The 14,339-nt window shown below is 45.3% G+C and overlaps 5 protein-coding genes across 5 annotated transcripts; 4 read left to right on the forward strand and 1 right to left on the reverse strand.

Annotated features, from left to right (window-relative positions):
* Window positions 1-1,469: 1,469 nt before the first annotated feature.
* On the forward strand, window positions 1,470-3,317 carry BGW36DRAFT_65953 (uncharacterized protein). The gene is made up of 3 exons (XM_046222497.1): window positions 1,470-1,835; window positions 1,894-2,979; window positions 3,038-3,317. The coding sequence occupies exons 1-3, from the start codon at window positions 1,637-1,639 to the stop codon at window positions 3,199-3,201; spliced, it is 1,449 nt and encodes a 482-aa protein (XP_046066272.1). The 5' UTR covers window positions 1,470-1,636; the 3' UTR covers window positions 3,202-3,317.
* Window positions 3,318-3,381: 64 nt separating this feature from the next.
* BGW36DRAFT_411865 (Conidiation protein 6-domain-containing protein) lies at window positions 3,382-4,311 on the reverse strand. The gene is made up of 3 exons (XM_046219188.1): window positions 3,920-4,311; window positions 3,666-3,857; window positions 3,382-3,589 (listed from the first exon to the last, which is right to left on the reverse strand). The coding sequence occupies exons 1-3, from the start codon at window positions 3,976-3,978 to the stop codon at window positions 3,502-3,504; spliced, it is 339 nt and encodes a 112-aa protein (XP_046066273.1). The 5' UTR covers window positions 3,979-4,311; the 3' UTR covers window positions 3,382-3,501.
* A 3,386-nt stretch (window positions 4,312-7,697) lies between these two features.
* On the forward strand, window positions 7,698-8,438 carry BGW36DRAFT_440770 (uncharacterized protein; the record flags this gene model as incomplete). Its single annotated transcript, XM_046221538.1, has 1 exon — window positions 7,698-8,438. One exon carries the CDS (start codon window positions 7,698-7,700, stop codon window positions 8,436-8,438), a length of 741 nt encoding a protein of 246 aa, XP_046066274.1.
* Window positions 8,439-8,886: 448 nt separating this feature from the next.
* On the forward strand, window positions 8,887-9,797 carry BGW36DRAFT_390042 (uncharacterized protein). Its single transcript, XM_046217424.1, has one exon. The coding sequence runs from the start codon at window positions 9,182-9,184 to the stop codon at window positions 9,518-9,520; it is 339 nt and encodes a 112-aa protein (XP_046066275.1). The 5' UTR covers window positions 8,887-9,181; the 3' UTR covers window positions 9,521-9,797.
* A 2,716-nt stretch (window positions 9,798-12,513) lies between these two features.
* BGW36DRAFT_66002 (uncharacterized protein) lies at window positions 12,514-13,897 on the forward strand. The gene has a single exon (XM_046222498.1). It carries the CDS (start codon window positions 12,766-12,768, stop codon window positions 13,675-13,677), a length of 912 nt encoding a protein of 303 aa, XP_046066276.1. The 5' UTR covers window positions 12,514-12,765; the 3' UTR covers window positions 13,678-13,897.
* Window positions 13,898-14,339: the final 442 nt, after the last annotated feature.

Here is a 14,339-nt window from a genome sequence, read left to right on the forward strand (position 1 = left end):
GTGTAGCGGCGTTTGACAGTTGTGATAGACTTGTCACCTTCACCTCGGCAGTTGTGGTCGGCCGAGGGATGCGAGAGTCTAGTCGCAAAATCCAATTTCTCGACCTCAAGGATAAAAAGCGTAAAGCCTAAAGGTACCTTGAGGACGGCGAATGATCGGCCATTGTGAAAGTGTATTTTGATCCCAACTGCATTATCGCGCCACAGGGGTCGCATGATGTTGTCGAATCATCGCTGCATAATAAAGATGCGTATTTGCTTTTTCTTTGCCTCTGTGATTGCGCTAGTTAAGATTGCAGTGTGCATTGACAAAGTGAACCAACATGTCGGGGCAGCTCGAGCAAGTGTGACGATGGCGGCCAATAATACCCCGCGATGAGCAGCAAGGATGTTATTTCAATAGCGATCAACATGACAGATGAATTATTGTCAAGAGAACGTGTGCTGTACAACGAGCCCTGCACTGTCCATTGGTCACAAACCGAAGTTCGGTGACTGTGACTCGTTACGCGACATCATCGTGCGTCCATGGTTTGAGTTGCACCACAAGCTTCGACTATGTCGCTTGTATATTGCGTCATGCATGAAAGCTGACAGAGCTTGAGCTATCCTCGTCAGCTAAGTTGCCAGAAGTAGAAACTGTCGCAGGCTGATGATGGTGCAGGAAGAGAGATAGTGGAAGCAGAGAGGTGAGGTTCCCAGCTTGCTGCATTACTCAACGGGAAGGAACCACAATATCACATGACAAGCAATGGCCTCCTCATTGCTGATGCAGTCCTCTGCCATCACGACACTTCACACTGTTGAATGTTATTTCAACAAAAAGCCTGTCGGCTCGCGAGACTATCATTCTACCTCGCAAATTGTATTGAAAAACCCACACCAAGCCAGTCGGTCCACATACCGCCGAGTCCAACGTGCTGAGATTCCACTCTTAATGCTAGAATCTCAATGGCCGTCTTCATCTACAGCAAGGGTGGTGTAATTATGCTATCTATCTTACCTTCCACAGCCCATAACTCCACTTACGCCGCACACCTCGCCAGGTTAATCTGAATGCAGATGCACAACCCCCATCAGACCAAACAATTGGAGACCATGCAAACCATTACCAAAGACACATTCTTACGCTATGTGCTGGTAATTATTTTCCTCACCGAATCTGGAAATATCACGGATAACACCCTCGACTTGAACCCGAGTAGCTTTGAGATTGTGGCAAGCAGAAAATGGAAGGAGGCATCTTACAAAATGACACGGGCTTTCGTGAGATCATGCTGCGCATCTACGTACGTGACTTGAGCATGCCTTCCTAAGACGTGCACATCTAGATGTGGGTTAAATATTTGCTATTGGGCCGTGTCGATAAGGCCAAAGCTTTCTATAGCCACACGGTGCAGCAAATGTGGCTGCATTCAATATGAAATGCACTATTGCCACCCACTGATTCCGGATTCGCGGGACCCACAATGACGAAGGCATGCGGCTAGGCCAAGACAGTCCGCATGCAGCAATTAATTTATCGCCAGTGTCTTCGGTCTGGTTTTGTATATTAATCAATGCCAGGGGTAACCTGACATTTATTCATTTTCGAATATCGACGTTTGCTTAACTGTCGGGAATACGCCGTCGGCGCAATGGAGTCATCAGCATCTAGCGCCTGTCAAACGGACCAAGCATCGGCTGTCGACGATATTCCTCTAGCTGCACCTGGTCAGAATCCTGAAAAGGACCCTGAGAATGGCGATGGATCGAAAAATGCCAAGGCCATCAGTTTCTTTCACCCGACTTTAAAGGATACCCGAATACGAGCCTACCGGCTATGGGCGGTAACAGGTTCGCCTCCAATTCAGTTATTGGCATGGTTATGTTTATCTAACAATAAGTCGGATAGTTCTGGCTTTGGGAGTATTTATCATCGCGGTGTTGTCGCTGTACTGGGGTGTTTTATATGCAGTCTATGATCGGTTACCTAATATCACCGTCTGGATAGTCGATTTCGATGCAAAAACCGCTCCATACGATACAATAACACCTATAATTGGTCCCTTCATAACGAAAGAGTTTTCTCAGCTGAAGCCAGCGCTGGTAGATAATCTGGGATGGACAATAAAGCCGGCTAATGAATTCGACAATGATCCCATGAGGGTCCGTCAGGGAGTGTACTATGAGAAGGCGCACGCTGCAATTATAATCAATTCTAATGCAACTGCACTTCTCAAAGCTGCCGTGAATCAAGGAAATTCGTCCTACGATCCTACTGGGGCTGCCCAGGTGATATATAATACCGCGCGCGACCAGACAACTCTGACAACTTATATTCTCCCGGCTTTATTGGACACGCTATTTCCTATATTAAGCCATTTCGGAGCCCAATGGGCCTCAATGCTGGATCGCAATTCGTCGACGCAAAATGTGTTCCGCACTCCTCAGGCAGTAAATCCTGCTATTGGGTTCTCCTTTATTGATCTACGCCCATTTAACCCTCCTACCGCCACTCCATCGATATCCATTGGCCTTATATATCTGATCATCATTTCATTCTTCAGTTTCTCCTTTCTAATGCCAATCCATGGTCTCTTCATACAGCCAAGAGGTCACCCGCCTGTGCGGACATGGCACCTCTTCACATGGCGCATTTTCTCCAGTATCATGGCTTACTTTTTTCTCGCTTTGTGCTATTCTCTTATTTCCCTCGCATTCCAAATTCCCTTCTCCAACAACCCCGCTCCTACTAATGTCGGGGCTATGAATCCGAATGCATACGGCAAAGGTTCCTTTGTTGTGTACTGGATGCTAAATTTCGTCGGAATGGGAGCTCTAGGCCTGCCATGCGAAAACATGGCCATGATACTTGGTCAGCCATACTCCTCGTTGTGGCTGATTTTATGGGTGATCACAAATGTTGCAACGTCATTTTACACTCTGGACCTTGCATCGGACTTTTATCACTGGGGCCGTGCGTGGCCTTTGAATCGAAGTATGTCCAAGTTTTCTCCTTTGCTTGCGGGATCATGTACTAACTTGATTGCTTCAAGTCGTGAATGGTTCTCGGACCATCTTGTTTGATACTAGATCGACAATCGGGATAGACTTTGGGGTTCTGTTCGCTTGGGTTGCAGTGTCAATCATTATTTTCCCATTTGCCGACTACATCATGAAGTGGAGATTATCAAGACAGGTAAAACAGGACAAAAAGTAGCGCTCTTAATGTCAAACACAATTGGTATATAGTAAACCAATTGCATAACACTTTTACCTATAATGTAATTAACTGCTCACGTAGTATTTATATTGCACTTAGCTAGTAAATTGAAGATACACATGTAGGACAATATCACAAATCAATAATCGATTCCAACGAATCTATATACGTTATAATCTTGTATCATCTATATTACACTTGAGTTCTTTTTCGACACCCTGAGAATCTGACACCTCCAACATTACGCTAGGCAATTGGTCAACTGGTAGTGAGCTGCACCTTAGAACATCGAAAGGTTTACTCGTCCGGGCTCTGGCCTAGGTCCTCCAATTTGGATCGAGCATGAGCTCTTCCTTCATCGCTATTCGACATGTTTTGCGTTGCACTATTGTTCAGTCATTAGCACATCCTACATCGATTACTTGTGTAACTTGTTTTCCTTGAGGATTGTTAAAACTTACGCCTTCAAGCCCCTAACAACATTCTGTCGGCTTTTCTGCTCTCCTCTACTGCTCTGCACAGGCTGCGAGCCATACTTGCTGAAACTTTCGTCTTCACTACCGGCACGTGTCTGGGTCTCGCCAAACTCGTTTTGGAGAACCTCCTGAGCGTGTTGCTTTGCTCCCTGAGAGACCCGAGGATTGTGTAGGGCCCTGTAATAAAATTCTTCAGCTCGATGCTTTTAAGGATATCAATAGAGAAGGATCTTGCATACGCTTTGTATCCACGCTCCTGGTTGGCGGGGTTAGGCGAAGATGAACGCGAGCGAGGCATTTTTGTATATGCTGCTTTTTTTTGTATATGTTCGATATCAATGTCGATTATTTCGCTAGCTAGTGAGTTTAGATAAGTGACAAGCACTAGCTCATCAAAAGATTGAGAACGCAGTCATATAAATAGCCGGCTGTGGCTATAATTGATGATGCTTCATGATGTTAAAATACTTCGTGCGCCACGGCGGCGCAGAGGCGCAGACCCGGAAGTTATCTCCTAGTAGTCATTGGCGCCACCTGGGGAGGCGACTGAACCATTATTGACGGAAACTATGTACGGGTGGGTGGATTATTAAGAATTATGCTTAAATGGAACAGAGATTGGTTGTACGTGTTGATAGGTTATGAGTCGCTGATGTGCATTTTGTTAATCGAGGACGGTATGGTTTTACTCTGCGGCGTAGATTTCCAGGCGAATTAGGGGTTTTGACAAAATTTGCCATATTTGGAAAATAGCCAAAAGATCCAAAAATGTGGACCTATAACTTGCAACTAGGCTCGTTAGAGATAAGAATCAGATTAAAAAACCATAAATTTTAAATAAGACCAAATAAATACGCATATATCGGTGAAGTATTATTCTACTCTTGTCCAGACCTACTTTCCTGTTTCCATTGAGGACTATTTTGACGCGAAGACAAATTGGTGAGTTTTCAGAGTTCGATACCTATTTGAGTCCCAATCCTTGATAATAATCAGAAACAATGCAAAGTGAAGATTGTATTTTCTGAGGAAATGACGAGAGTGTAACAAAGTATAGTGGAAGCTGAATAAATTACCGAGGCTTAACAAATAACAGGCATATCGCTTACTGATCTAGTAAATCTTTTCTACTTCTTATCAATCTCGCTACGGAGGTTTCTACTTGATCTATACTCCTTACTAAAAAAAGGGGGAGGTGGTGGGATGAGGGCCATCGTAAGCCAGGCTGATGTGGAGGGCCAAGCTTGATCCATTCTATGCGCTAGTTAAGAGAGAATTCCAGCGAGAAGTGCTTGAGTTTAAATATCGTCCGACCTACGACCACGGCTTCATCACCTAAACCACCGGTGCTTTTCTGGATATAGGATGGCAGTCTTGAATATGGCTCCACACAGTCATATAATACCACATATTTAGTCACAAATGCGGTAGCCGTTGGAAAACCCATCATACTTATCTCAGTTAACTACTGCGTTAGTGGTTTCGGTTTTCTCGCTGGCAAAGAAATCAAAGCAGAGGAATCGAGCAACCTGGGTCTGCTAGACCAGAGACTCGGCTTGCAGTGGGTTGTCGACAACATCGAAGCCTTTGGCAGTGATCCAAATAAAGTCACAACCTGAGGTGAATCGGCCGGGTCGATCTCTTTTTTTAACCAAATGGTCTTGTATGCTGGTGATAATATATACATCGGGAAAACGCTCTTTCGTGGTGCAATCATGGATTCTGGAAGCTTACTTCAAGCTTATCCTGTGTACGGAGAGAAAGGTTAAGCCATACGAGATGCAGTTGTTGCAGCAGCAGGATGCTCCTCGTTTGATAACTCGCTGGTGTCTCCGGGGTGTGGATTATACCACTTTCTTAAACGATGTCAATTCGATATCCAACATTCTGAGCTATACCTCCGTGTCTCTATCGTCTCCCACGGCCCGATGGGGTTGTGCTGACACCAAGTCCAGAGAAGCTTATGAAGATGAGAAATTATGGCCAAGTCCCATTCATCATAGGAGACCAAGAGGATGAAGGGACGTTATTTGCTCTTTCCACTCAAATTTAACGACCACGGAAGACTTTATTCAGTATATTCAGATTTTGTTTTATTTAAATGTGGACCCTTCAATTGTTGCTGGTCTTGTTCATGTCTACCCAAATAAAAGTACAGTTGAATCCCCCTTCGGCACTGGTATGGAAAATAACTGGTACCCTCAGTTCAAGCATCTCGGTGCAATTCTTGGCGATATTACATTTACATTAGTCAGGCGTTATTTTCTTGCAGTGGCATCAATGTCTATCCTTATGTACCGTTCTGGTCATACCATTCGTCGTGTAACTACGGTGCCTCGATCATTGGTACTGTTCATGGGAGTGGCATCGATCGAGTCTTCGATGAAGCTCCGACGGACTACGCTCCTGATGGTATTCAGTCATATTTCCTCTGTTAGTTTATTACCTAGATCCCAATAGTCGTTCAGGATATCCGGCGTGGCCGCGGTGGAGTCGGGGAAAAGAATTAGCCCACTGCGAAGCCAATACTTCGGCTATAATCAAAGTTGATTTCAGACTAAAGCTGCTTTAATCTAAAAATCAAAATTGACCTTTGCTTTATCTTCTTTGTTCAGTCCTGCATGATTATGAAGGGAAGACTGTCTCGGTGATCTTGATAAATGAGATACCAATCAAGTGTTGAAAGCATTTAAGCTAGACAACGACCTTTGGGGTTGGGTTCGGGAAGTCTGAGCTCAAAGACACACTCTCTTGTCGACTGAATTTCAGAACATCAATGCTATTACTTCTTCAGTGGTTTCATATTGAAAGTGATGTAACAATGGACGATATGATGGCCTCATTTCAACTGTCTGACAAGGAAATGAAATAACAGTATTACTCAGAAAATGAAGCAACAGACCTGGACGCTGGTAGTGAATAGAATGAAGGATGAAGGAAGTGAGTAACTTTATAGGAGTCGTTCCAGGTCCTGCAATCATTAAATGTGCGAAGGAAGACTGTCTTGTAAGGGTGGCACTCGGCATAGGCCAAAGAAATGACTTTTTTTCAACCGCATGTTGAATATTCGAGCTTGTTTCAGCTGTAAGTCATTTTATGGTTCTTATGAGGTCTATATCCCAATGATTGTTTGAGCAGGACCTACCTATCCATACATGAACAAGGGATGAGTTATGGCTCCTCTCTTGAATTTCGAGTGTTACTACTCAGTACTATCAATTTCATTTTTAAGCATATTAGTAGTTTTTTCAACCACCTATACAACCATCTTGCCATATATTATGTTTTCCTTCGCTTTACAACCAGGTGAAACGTGACAAAAAGCTTTGTTTATTGTCAAATTCAACGTATGCTTTTCACAATGAAAAATAAAAAAGGCAGCGTGGCTTTATATGTATAACAAAAGACTTATCGTTTTCGAAAGGCTACATTGGAAAATCGTAAACTTGTGAAGAGGCACCTATTGATATTGCTCTAGTGAGTATTTCCTTTGGCTATGAAATTTTCGAGATATGGGTCTCATAAAAGAGAGATGGGCCCTCTGTTATTAGAGTCCATCATGAATACCATTTTAATTCTCGGCGCTTTCGCTAACGACAAATACAGATGTTCGAGCTTTGGGATACCCCAGATTCGCCTTGTTGTATTGTCTGTGCTGGTCTCATAGTCAGTGATCCCAATCCAGAGAAAATCTTTGATCAAATTACTGGCTGGACAGAATCGGGACAGCTCAACAGAATACAATTGAACAGATTTCGAGAATTAATTAGTCTACAACCAATGAGTTGGCGATCAGCATATAGAGCAGGTAAATATAGTTTCCTTCCTCCCAACTATTGGCAGGAGTACGGAAAGTAATTCTGACATCTAAAATAAGTTTTTAGGATAAACCGCCAACTCCCATGTCTATCCGGTGTATGTTATCGTCACAACGAGTTTGACGTTGACCAAGGAGGTGCCATTGCGGTACCTAACAAAACGTCTTCAGTGATCTTGACTAAAGGTTTAGTTGTACCAATGGACGAAATATCTTGGATTCAAAAGCCGGATATAGATGCAGACAACCAAACCCATGTTAAGGTCGGATGGCTTTTTCACGAGACGTGTTTTGCTATTCTTGAGATGGCCGCAAAGTGTCGTATGACCTCTATTGAGTCAGATACACTTTTTCGGGCTTTAAATGATGAGTATATCAAGAAGCGGGCAGAATTCAAGAAGGCCATGATAAATGAAGACGTTAGTACCGAAAAGATGTTAAGGCGTCTTCGTGAAGACAACCTCAATCCACTGTGGATTCCAGGACTACAGAATGTCATCCAAGCTGCATTTGATAGACCGGTGCCTCAACCTCAGCCAGCTGAAAGGATACCTCCAGGTATCAAGACTAACGCTGGATTTAAAATATCTCTTGGCGCTTTTTACCTCCTTACCATCGCAATACAAGAAAGAATTGCCAATCATATTGGCAACCTACGAGATTTGCGTGTCATGATTTTGCTAGGTCGCTGGAGGCTTTCAGACAAGTTTTGGATTAATAGAATCCCGGATTGCATTCATGAAATTCACGGGATTTCCGATACGAAGATAGATTGGCAGTGGCTGGGTTTGGAAGTCCTCAAACTCGTGGAAAAGAATGAGCCGACTGGATATCCGAATAGAACCCGAGTGCATCAATATGCAAAACGTATATGGAATTTTTATCTTCTGAACCAAAGTGATACCACCAATGTCCACAACATTGAAAATAGTCAACTTTGAGCTGAAAATTAATTAGTCGATATTTCACAATATTTCCTTTTCAAGAATCCTCACCAGAATAGAGAACTAGAGTAACAAGAATTCCTTTAATTATCATTCATGCTTCTAATACTACTTGGTGCAATTAATCTGGGCTTAATTGAATAGTGACATACCTGATAATATAGTATATGTATTACAAGAAATTAAAAGACAAGCTAGGACTCTACGAAAAGTGACCCGTTCAGATGCACAGTCTGCGGGTAGCCACACAAAATCTCGCAGTTCTGAGAACAATGTCACTTTGGCGCTATGCTAGGTATGTTCGTACACGCTAATATCTGGATTCTGGTGTTGACTTTGAATGTCGACGGACGCTCTCGGGGCAGGGCTACACACGTCATGTACGAAGGGGCGAGCTCTAGCGTAGCCTGGATCTTCAATTGGCTGTCAAGAAAGGGAAAAGAAACAATATTGAAATAGAAGGCGGAGCCCTCTAGCTTTTATCATTTATTTTTATGCATACTGCTATATACTGTCAGCTTTCATTATACCAATTCTTTGAAGTCGTCTTAAGTCTCATCGTAGTGATAATAATGAAATATTGGCTGCTGTTGGCAACAGGAAGACGCAGCCAGGCACGGAATAGCACGTGTATCGATCGTGACTTCCTCGAAGGCGTCCAATTCGCCTTCCACCTTCCAAGTTCGCGCCAGCTGAAAATCGACCAAGCTTGATCTTTTGACCCTTTTGGATCGCCTCAAATGCTGAGATCCCCTCATCGCAAATCAATTCATCGCTCCCGAGACCAGAGTCTGTATCTACCAGAGCAACACGATTGTCCCGTGAGGTGTCCACCCCTGGCGCCAATGCAGGCACACAATGCGAGTGTCTCCTCTACGGTGTCCAGAATCCATACTGCCGCGAAGAAAAAAAAGAGCTATCACCAGAGAAAGGCGTGCTGCTCAAGTGACATGGCCTTGTGTGCATCACGAGGGGTTGGACCATGTCTCGCTTACATGGTTCACCAGCTGTTCGAGCGTCCAGCCTCCTCAAAGAACCTATTTTGCAGCATTGCCCCCCAAGCGTTTGTACGGAACTAAACGCAGCCTCGAACCAAGAACCCACGAAATCAAAATCACGAGCCAAACAAAGTGTCTGGAAATTGCCTGGGCCCACGCGGCGTGCTTTGGCCATTTACCCGTTCGTTAGCGCGACGGTGATCCTCACATGCAGCCTTGATGCTTGCTTGTCTTATGCGTCAGTCATTCTCCTGTATCGGAATAAAGACTGGACGATCGTCTTATCAAATGATCTGGCCAACTATCTAGCTAGAGCTCGCATGCATCTGCGAGATGTTGGAATTACTTTTGCAACAGGGGTGTAGGAATAATGGCACCGCGACTTCGTTTTACGGGCGCCAAGTAGAACACATCACATCGGCATAAATATTATTAATATGGGTATTATGACTACTCTCTACTTGGACAAAGGAATCGAGACCGAGTGACGAGTCTTGCCTGACTTGGCCTCTGGCAATAGCCCACCTTTAATTAAAACTCCGGCTGCGGACCAATCGTGACTCTACCACTGAAAAAGGAACCACACGCCAACAGCCCTGGTCAGTCGTCCACGACTTCTGACTCAGTTCTTGCTTGAACTAAGAGTGCTGTTCAATTTCAATGTTTACTCACAGCGCTTCGTCAAGGCAGAGTTCGGGGAGTACAGGCTCTTGAATTACTATCTTTTACTAAAGCCGTTCTCTGTTCGAACTTGACTATGATGACTTGAAAAAAGTCCGAGTTCTAATAATATCGATTTACTCAAAAAGTCGACCATAACAGGTAAGTAATGCCTAGTGCTATCCTAATCATTCTATGTACCCACTATCCAGACCTCCCAATCGCCAAAGCCAAATGTAGGGGTTTACGCATTGAAGATGAGTTAGATGTAATCGGCACATCCCCACCGTAACCGCTTTCTTTAGGCCGCCACAATTATTCTTATTGGAAAGGGTAAGCAGCACTTCGTTGTGTCGGCGGCGCCACCACTTCGTCAGGAGTATCCTGGATTCCGTGTACACAGTCGAATGTACTCCGTAAGGCAGCCCATGGCTGATTCTGTTATCGCCTAATAATTGAAGAGGGTTCTCCGAGCATTCCGGATTCCGTCGTTTCACTCGAGTCAGGCTGAGGGTTGACTGGCTAGTCATCACCGGTACAGAGAAAGTTCGACAAGGGCGATCACAAATAAATGAATGAGAGTAAGATAACAACAATAGGAAGCAGAGAATTCAAAATCCAACGGCTTTCCACAGGGATCGCTTGTGATTAATTAAATTCCGAGACAGCCACCAATTGGTACAAAAAAACCCCCCTGTTCAGGGGCTGAAGAATTCGGACTTTCTTGCAGTCCAAACTCAATCAACCATCACATGGGGGATCGCCCACGAAAGGTCTCGCCGTCTCGGGTGGCTGCGGGACCAAAAGCTGGCCAGGCGCCAGGCCAGGACTGGCCATCTATAACTGGGGCTTATCAGTGGTATTATTACTATTTGATATTGTGATATGCACAGCACCCCGCATAAGATAGACAATTCGGTTTAGAAGTATGAACCGACAGCTTTCAGCTTTCCAGGAGAGTCAGTCGGTTAATCGGGTCGGTGCATTATTACTGTGGTCGGCGTCCATTATTTGAGCTGGGAATATTGAGGCAAAGAAATATTCAATATCGGATTATGTGAATTTCCCGGTGAGCGATTTCTTTTTCGATAGTGTAGGGCGCATGCAGGTTTCACGCCACAATGGATATATTCATTGTTTTGCAAGCCTATGTTGTTTTTGATTGCTCCATATGAATTTGAATCGGCTTGCGTTACGTTGGTATCACGGTTCAGCCATGTGCTCGGGGAGCCTGTCGGACTTCGTGAAATGTCTAATAATAGCGATAGTGCAATTATTGTCAATAGCAAGGCCACGCCATCAAAGTATGTGTGAAACAAATCGCAGCCTGCCAAGATACAATTACTAGCACAACTTGTTGTTATCTCCACCAGGCTTCGGCTGGCAGCAGGATAAGGACTGAGGCGAGAACATCCACCTTCAAGAAGAGACGAGTAAGGCGACTACGGCCTCATTTAAGGCTCCTGAATGGGCAGGATAAGTTCCGACGTCAGAGGACAAACCAATGCAGCGCCAGAACAATATACGAGACTACTAAGTACGTAGTAGGGTAAAGGTCGAATTTCCCATTAATCGGCCGCACCAAACCGCAATTGGGGAAAAGGAAGGCATAGAGCGGTGAGCTATCGCTACCAGGCCAATGGCTGAAATTCAGTATGGTTAAGGCTCTCAATAATTCCAATATTAAGCCGACTATGTGGGCCTTACCCCACAGCGCCGCGCAGCTAGCCGCGACAAAATAGTTAATATCCCCTGCTGATCGCCGACCGAGGCTCTTGAATTTGGTATCGCTTGCTCACCAGCCGGCGGTCCGTCGGATAGCCAGGGCTCTTTTGACCCTCTCCACAGGATCGCTCGCTGGAAGAAGTTAGCGCTTAGAGGCATAATTGGCTAACTTGTAAGTTGTGGGCTATCAGGGAGCAGGCCGACCACGTTGAGCTTTGACCAATCTTCCAAGCATGGAAACCTGCTTTTATGGCACTACAGCCTTTGGCTTTGCTGTCAAACAGACCCAAAGTGCAATGATCATCATTGGGAAGTCCACGCGGAGAAAACTTACTCTCGTGCGCTCAGACATCGATGATTTTCGCCCGTTGAGCATGATGAGAGTCGCACTTTCAGGCGCTAGAATAGGGATTTGATATGGGTGCGTTGTCTTCATTGACTTGAGGTTCAGAGGTAATCCTCTTGGAATGTGGCTTTGACTTTCACGAGTCACAAATAAAAGTAGTCAGGCCAGACCGAAAGCCTAGACCGGACGTTCCTGCATCTTGCATCCCCGCTCAGCTAGTAGTTGGGACGGATTGGTCCTGGTCGGCGATTACTGCTATCATGATTTGATGGCCGAAGTTAAGAAAGAAGATTGATTTGAACGATTCCCCTGCCCTAAAGTCACTAGCGTCCATGAAGGTTAACTAGCATAAGTCTCCCAATTGTAGGGGTCGTGGGAGGTGGACTACAAAACACGATGATTCCTCATCTGAGTTTTTCCCTCTCTCTTCTTGTTCAAGTTCATCAAGTCCTTCGAGTCGTTCTTTAAACAAACTCTGTTGATAATAGCAATCGCTCTTTTTGCTATATCTAACATCCACTCTTTTAACCCGCACACTCACCACTTTTCAACTTCTATCTACCAAGGATTTCGAATCTTTTTCTTCCACATCAAAATGAAGACTTCCATCATTGCTACTGGCCTCGCCATCGCGGCCACTGCCCACGCCGAGAGCCTCATCAGTGTGCCCATCGGCCTCTGTGCCGGTATTCTCGGTGAGGCTACTTGCAACCAGCAATCCAGCAACTCCGGTGGATTGATCAACGTACCAGTCGACGCCTGCCTTGCTGCCCTTGGTGAAGCGAAATGCAACAAGGCTTCCAGCGCCTCCAATGACCAGGGTTCCCTCATCAGTGTCCCCATCAATATCTGCTTAGCAGTCCTCGGTGAAGCCCACTGCCAGCAAAAGAGCAGCAGCTCCGGCGGTTTGATCGACATTCCAGTCAACCTCTGCCTTGCCGTCTTGGGCGAGGCTGACTGCTCCAGCGGTAGTTCTACCACTGGCCCTGCTTCCACTGGTCCTTCTTCCACTGGTCCTTCTTCCACTGGTCCTTCTTCCGCTGGTCCTTCTTCGGCTGGTCCTTCTTCCACAGGCGCCGCCACCACTGCTGGTGCTCCTACCTCGAGTGGCTCAGGCTCTGGTCCTACTTCTGCTAATAACGGTCCCTCGGCCACCGCCCCTGCTGGTACTTCAAGCGGTGCTCAGGGTACCTTTACTGCTGTCACCGGAGCCCCCTCGACCACCGTTGTGCCTATCATTCCCGCCAGCAGCTCCGTCGCTGTCCCACCCGCTGCCTCAACCGCCGTTGTGGCTTACACCAGCACCAAGACTATCTGCCCATGCGAGGGATCCTCTACTCTTGTCCCAACCGCCAAGCCGAGCGGCCCAGCTCAACCCACTGGTGTTCTTCCCAGGCCTTCGACTGCTCCCAGCAGCCCGGTACCTTACACTGGTGCCGCTGGCCGTTTTGAGATCTCCGCTGCGACTGTTGTCCTAGGTGCTATCGCTGCTCTCGCTTTCGCCTAAATTCGCTAACACCCTTCTCTGCTGCACTATACGGCAAGATATAAGACCGCATGGCGTGGACCGATGTCAACATTTTTTTCGGTCATGATGTCCGGCCGATGATGTCTCTTTATTGATGGATAATCTGCTTTTCTATAACTTGCCTTATACCCTTTACCTCTAACGTGCGGACTTTTTGGGAACACGAATCCAACAATACATTCTTATTACACTTTAAGACATCATGTGCGGGTTAATTTTAGTATCTAATATTCGATCTTGGTGATAGGAAATACATGTCCCATCAATGGTTCACCTATTTTTGGGGGGTATGGATTGTCATACTTACTTCTTTTTCTCTCTTGATGTGATAACTTCCTCCATCAACACTTCAACGTTCTTACTGGATCTTTTTTATGACGTATTGTTATTTAGCGTAGTGATATGACGCGCTTTATGAATGACATTGCTTGGTTTACAATCCAGTGAGAGTAATCTGTCTTTACTCGTACAGTCACGCTACCAGTTGTCAACTGGTACTCATAACATGTGGCGAAGAAAAAATCCGTACCCTTTTGTTACCTGGAAGTCGTTTCCCCGAACCTTGCTATTGTCAGATGTAGATCTTGTTACTATTATTAATTGAGACGATCATAGCACTCAAAACCTAACCCCGATGCTAT

This window comes from Talaromyces proteolyticus, assembly GCF_021365285.1.
Source record: "Talaromyces proteolyticus strain PMI_201 chromosome Unknown BGW36scaffold_14, whole genome shotgun sequence".
Lineage (NCBI taxonomy): Eukaryota > Fungi > Ascomycota > Eurotiomycetes > Eurotiales > Trichocomaceae > Talaromyces > Talaromyces proteolyticus.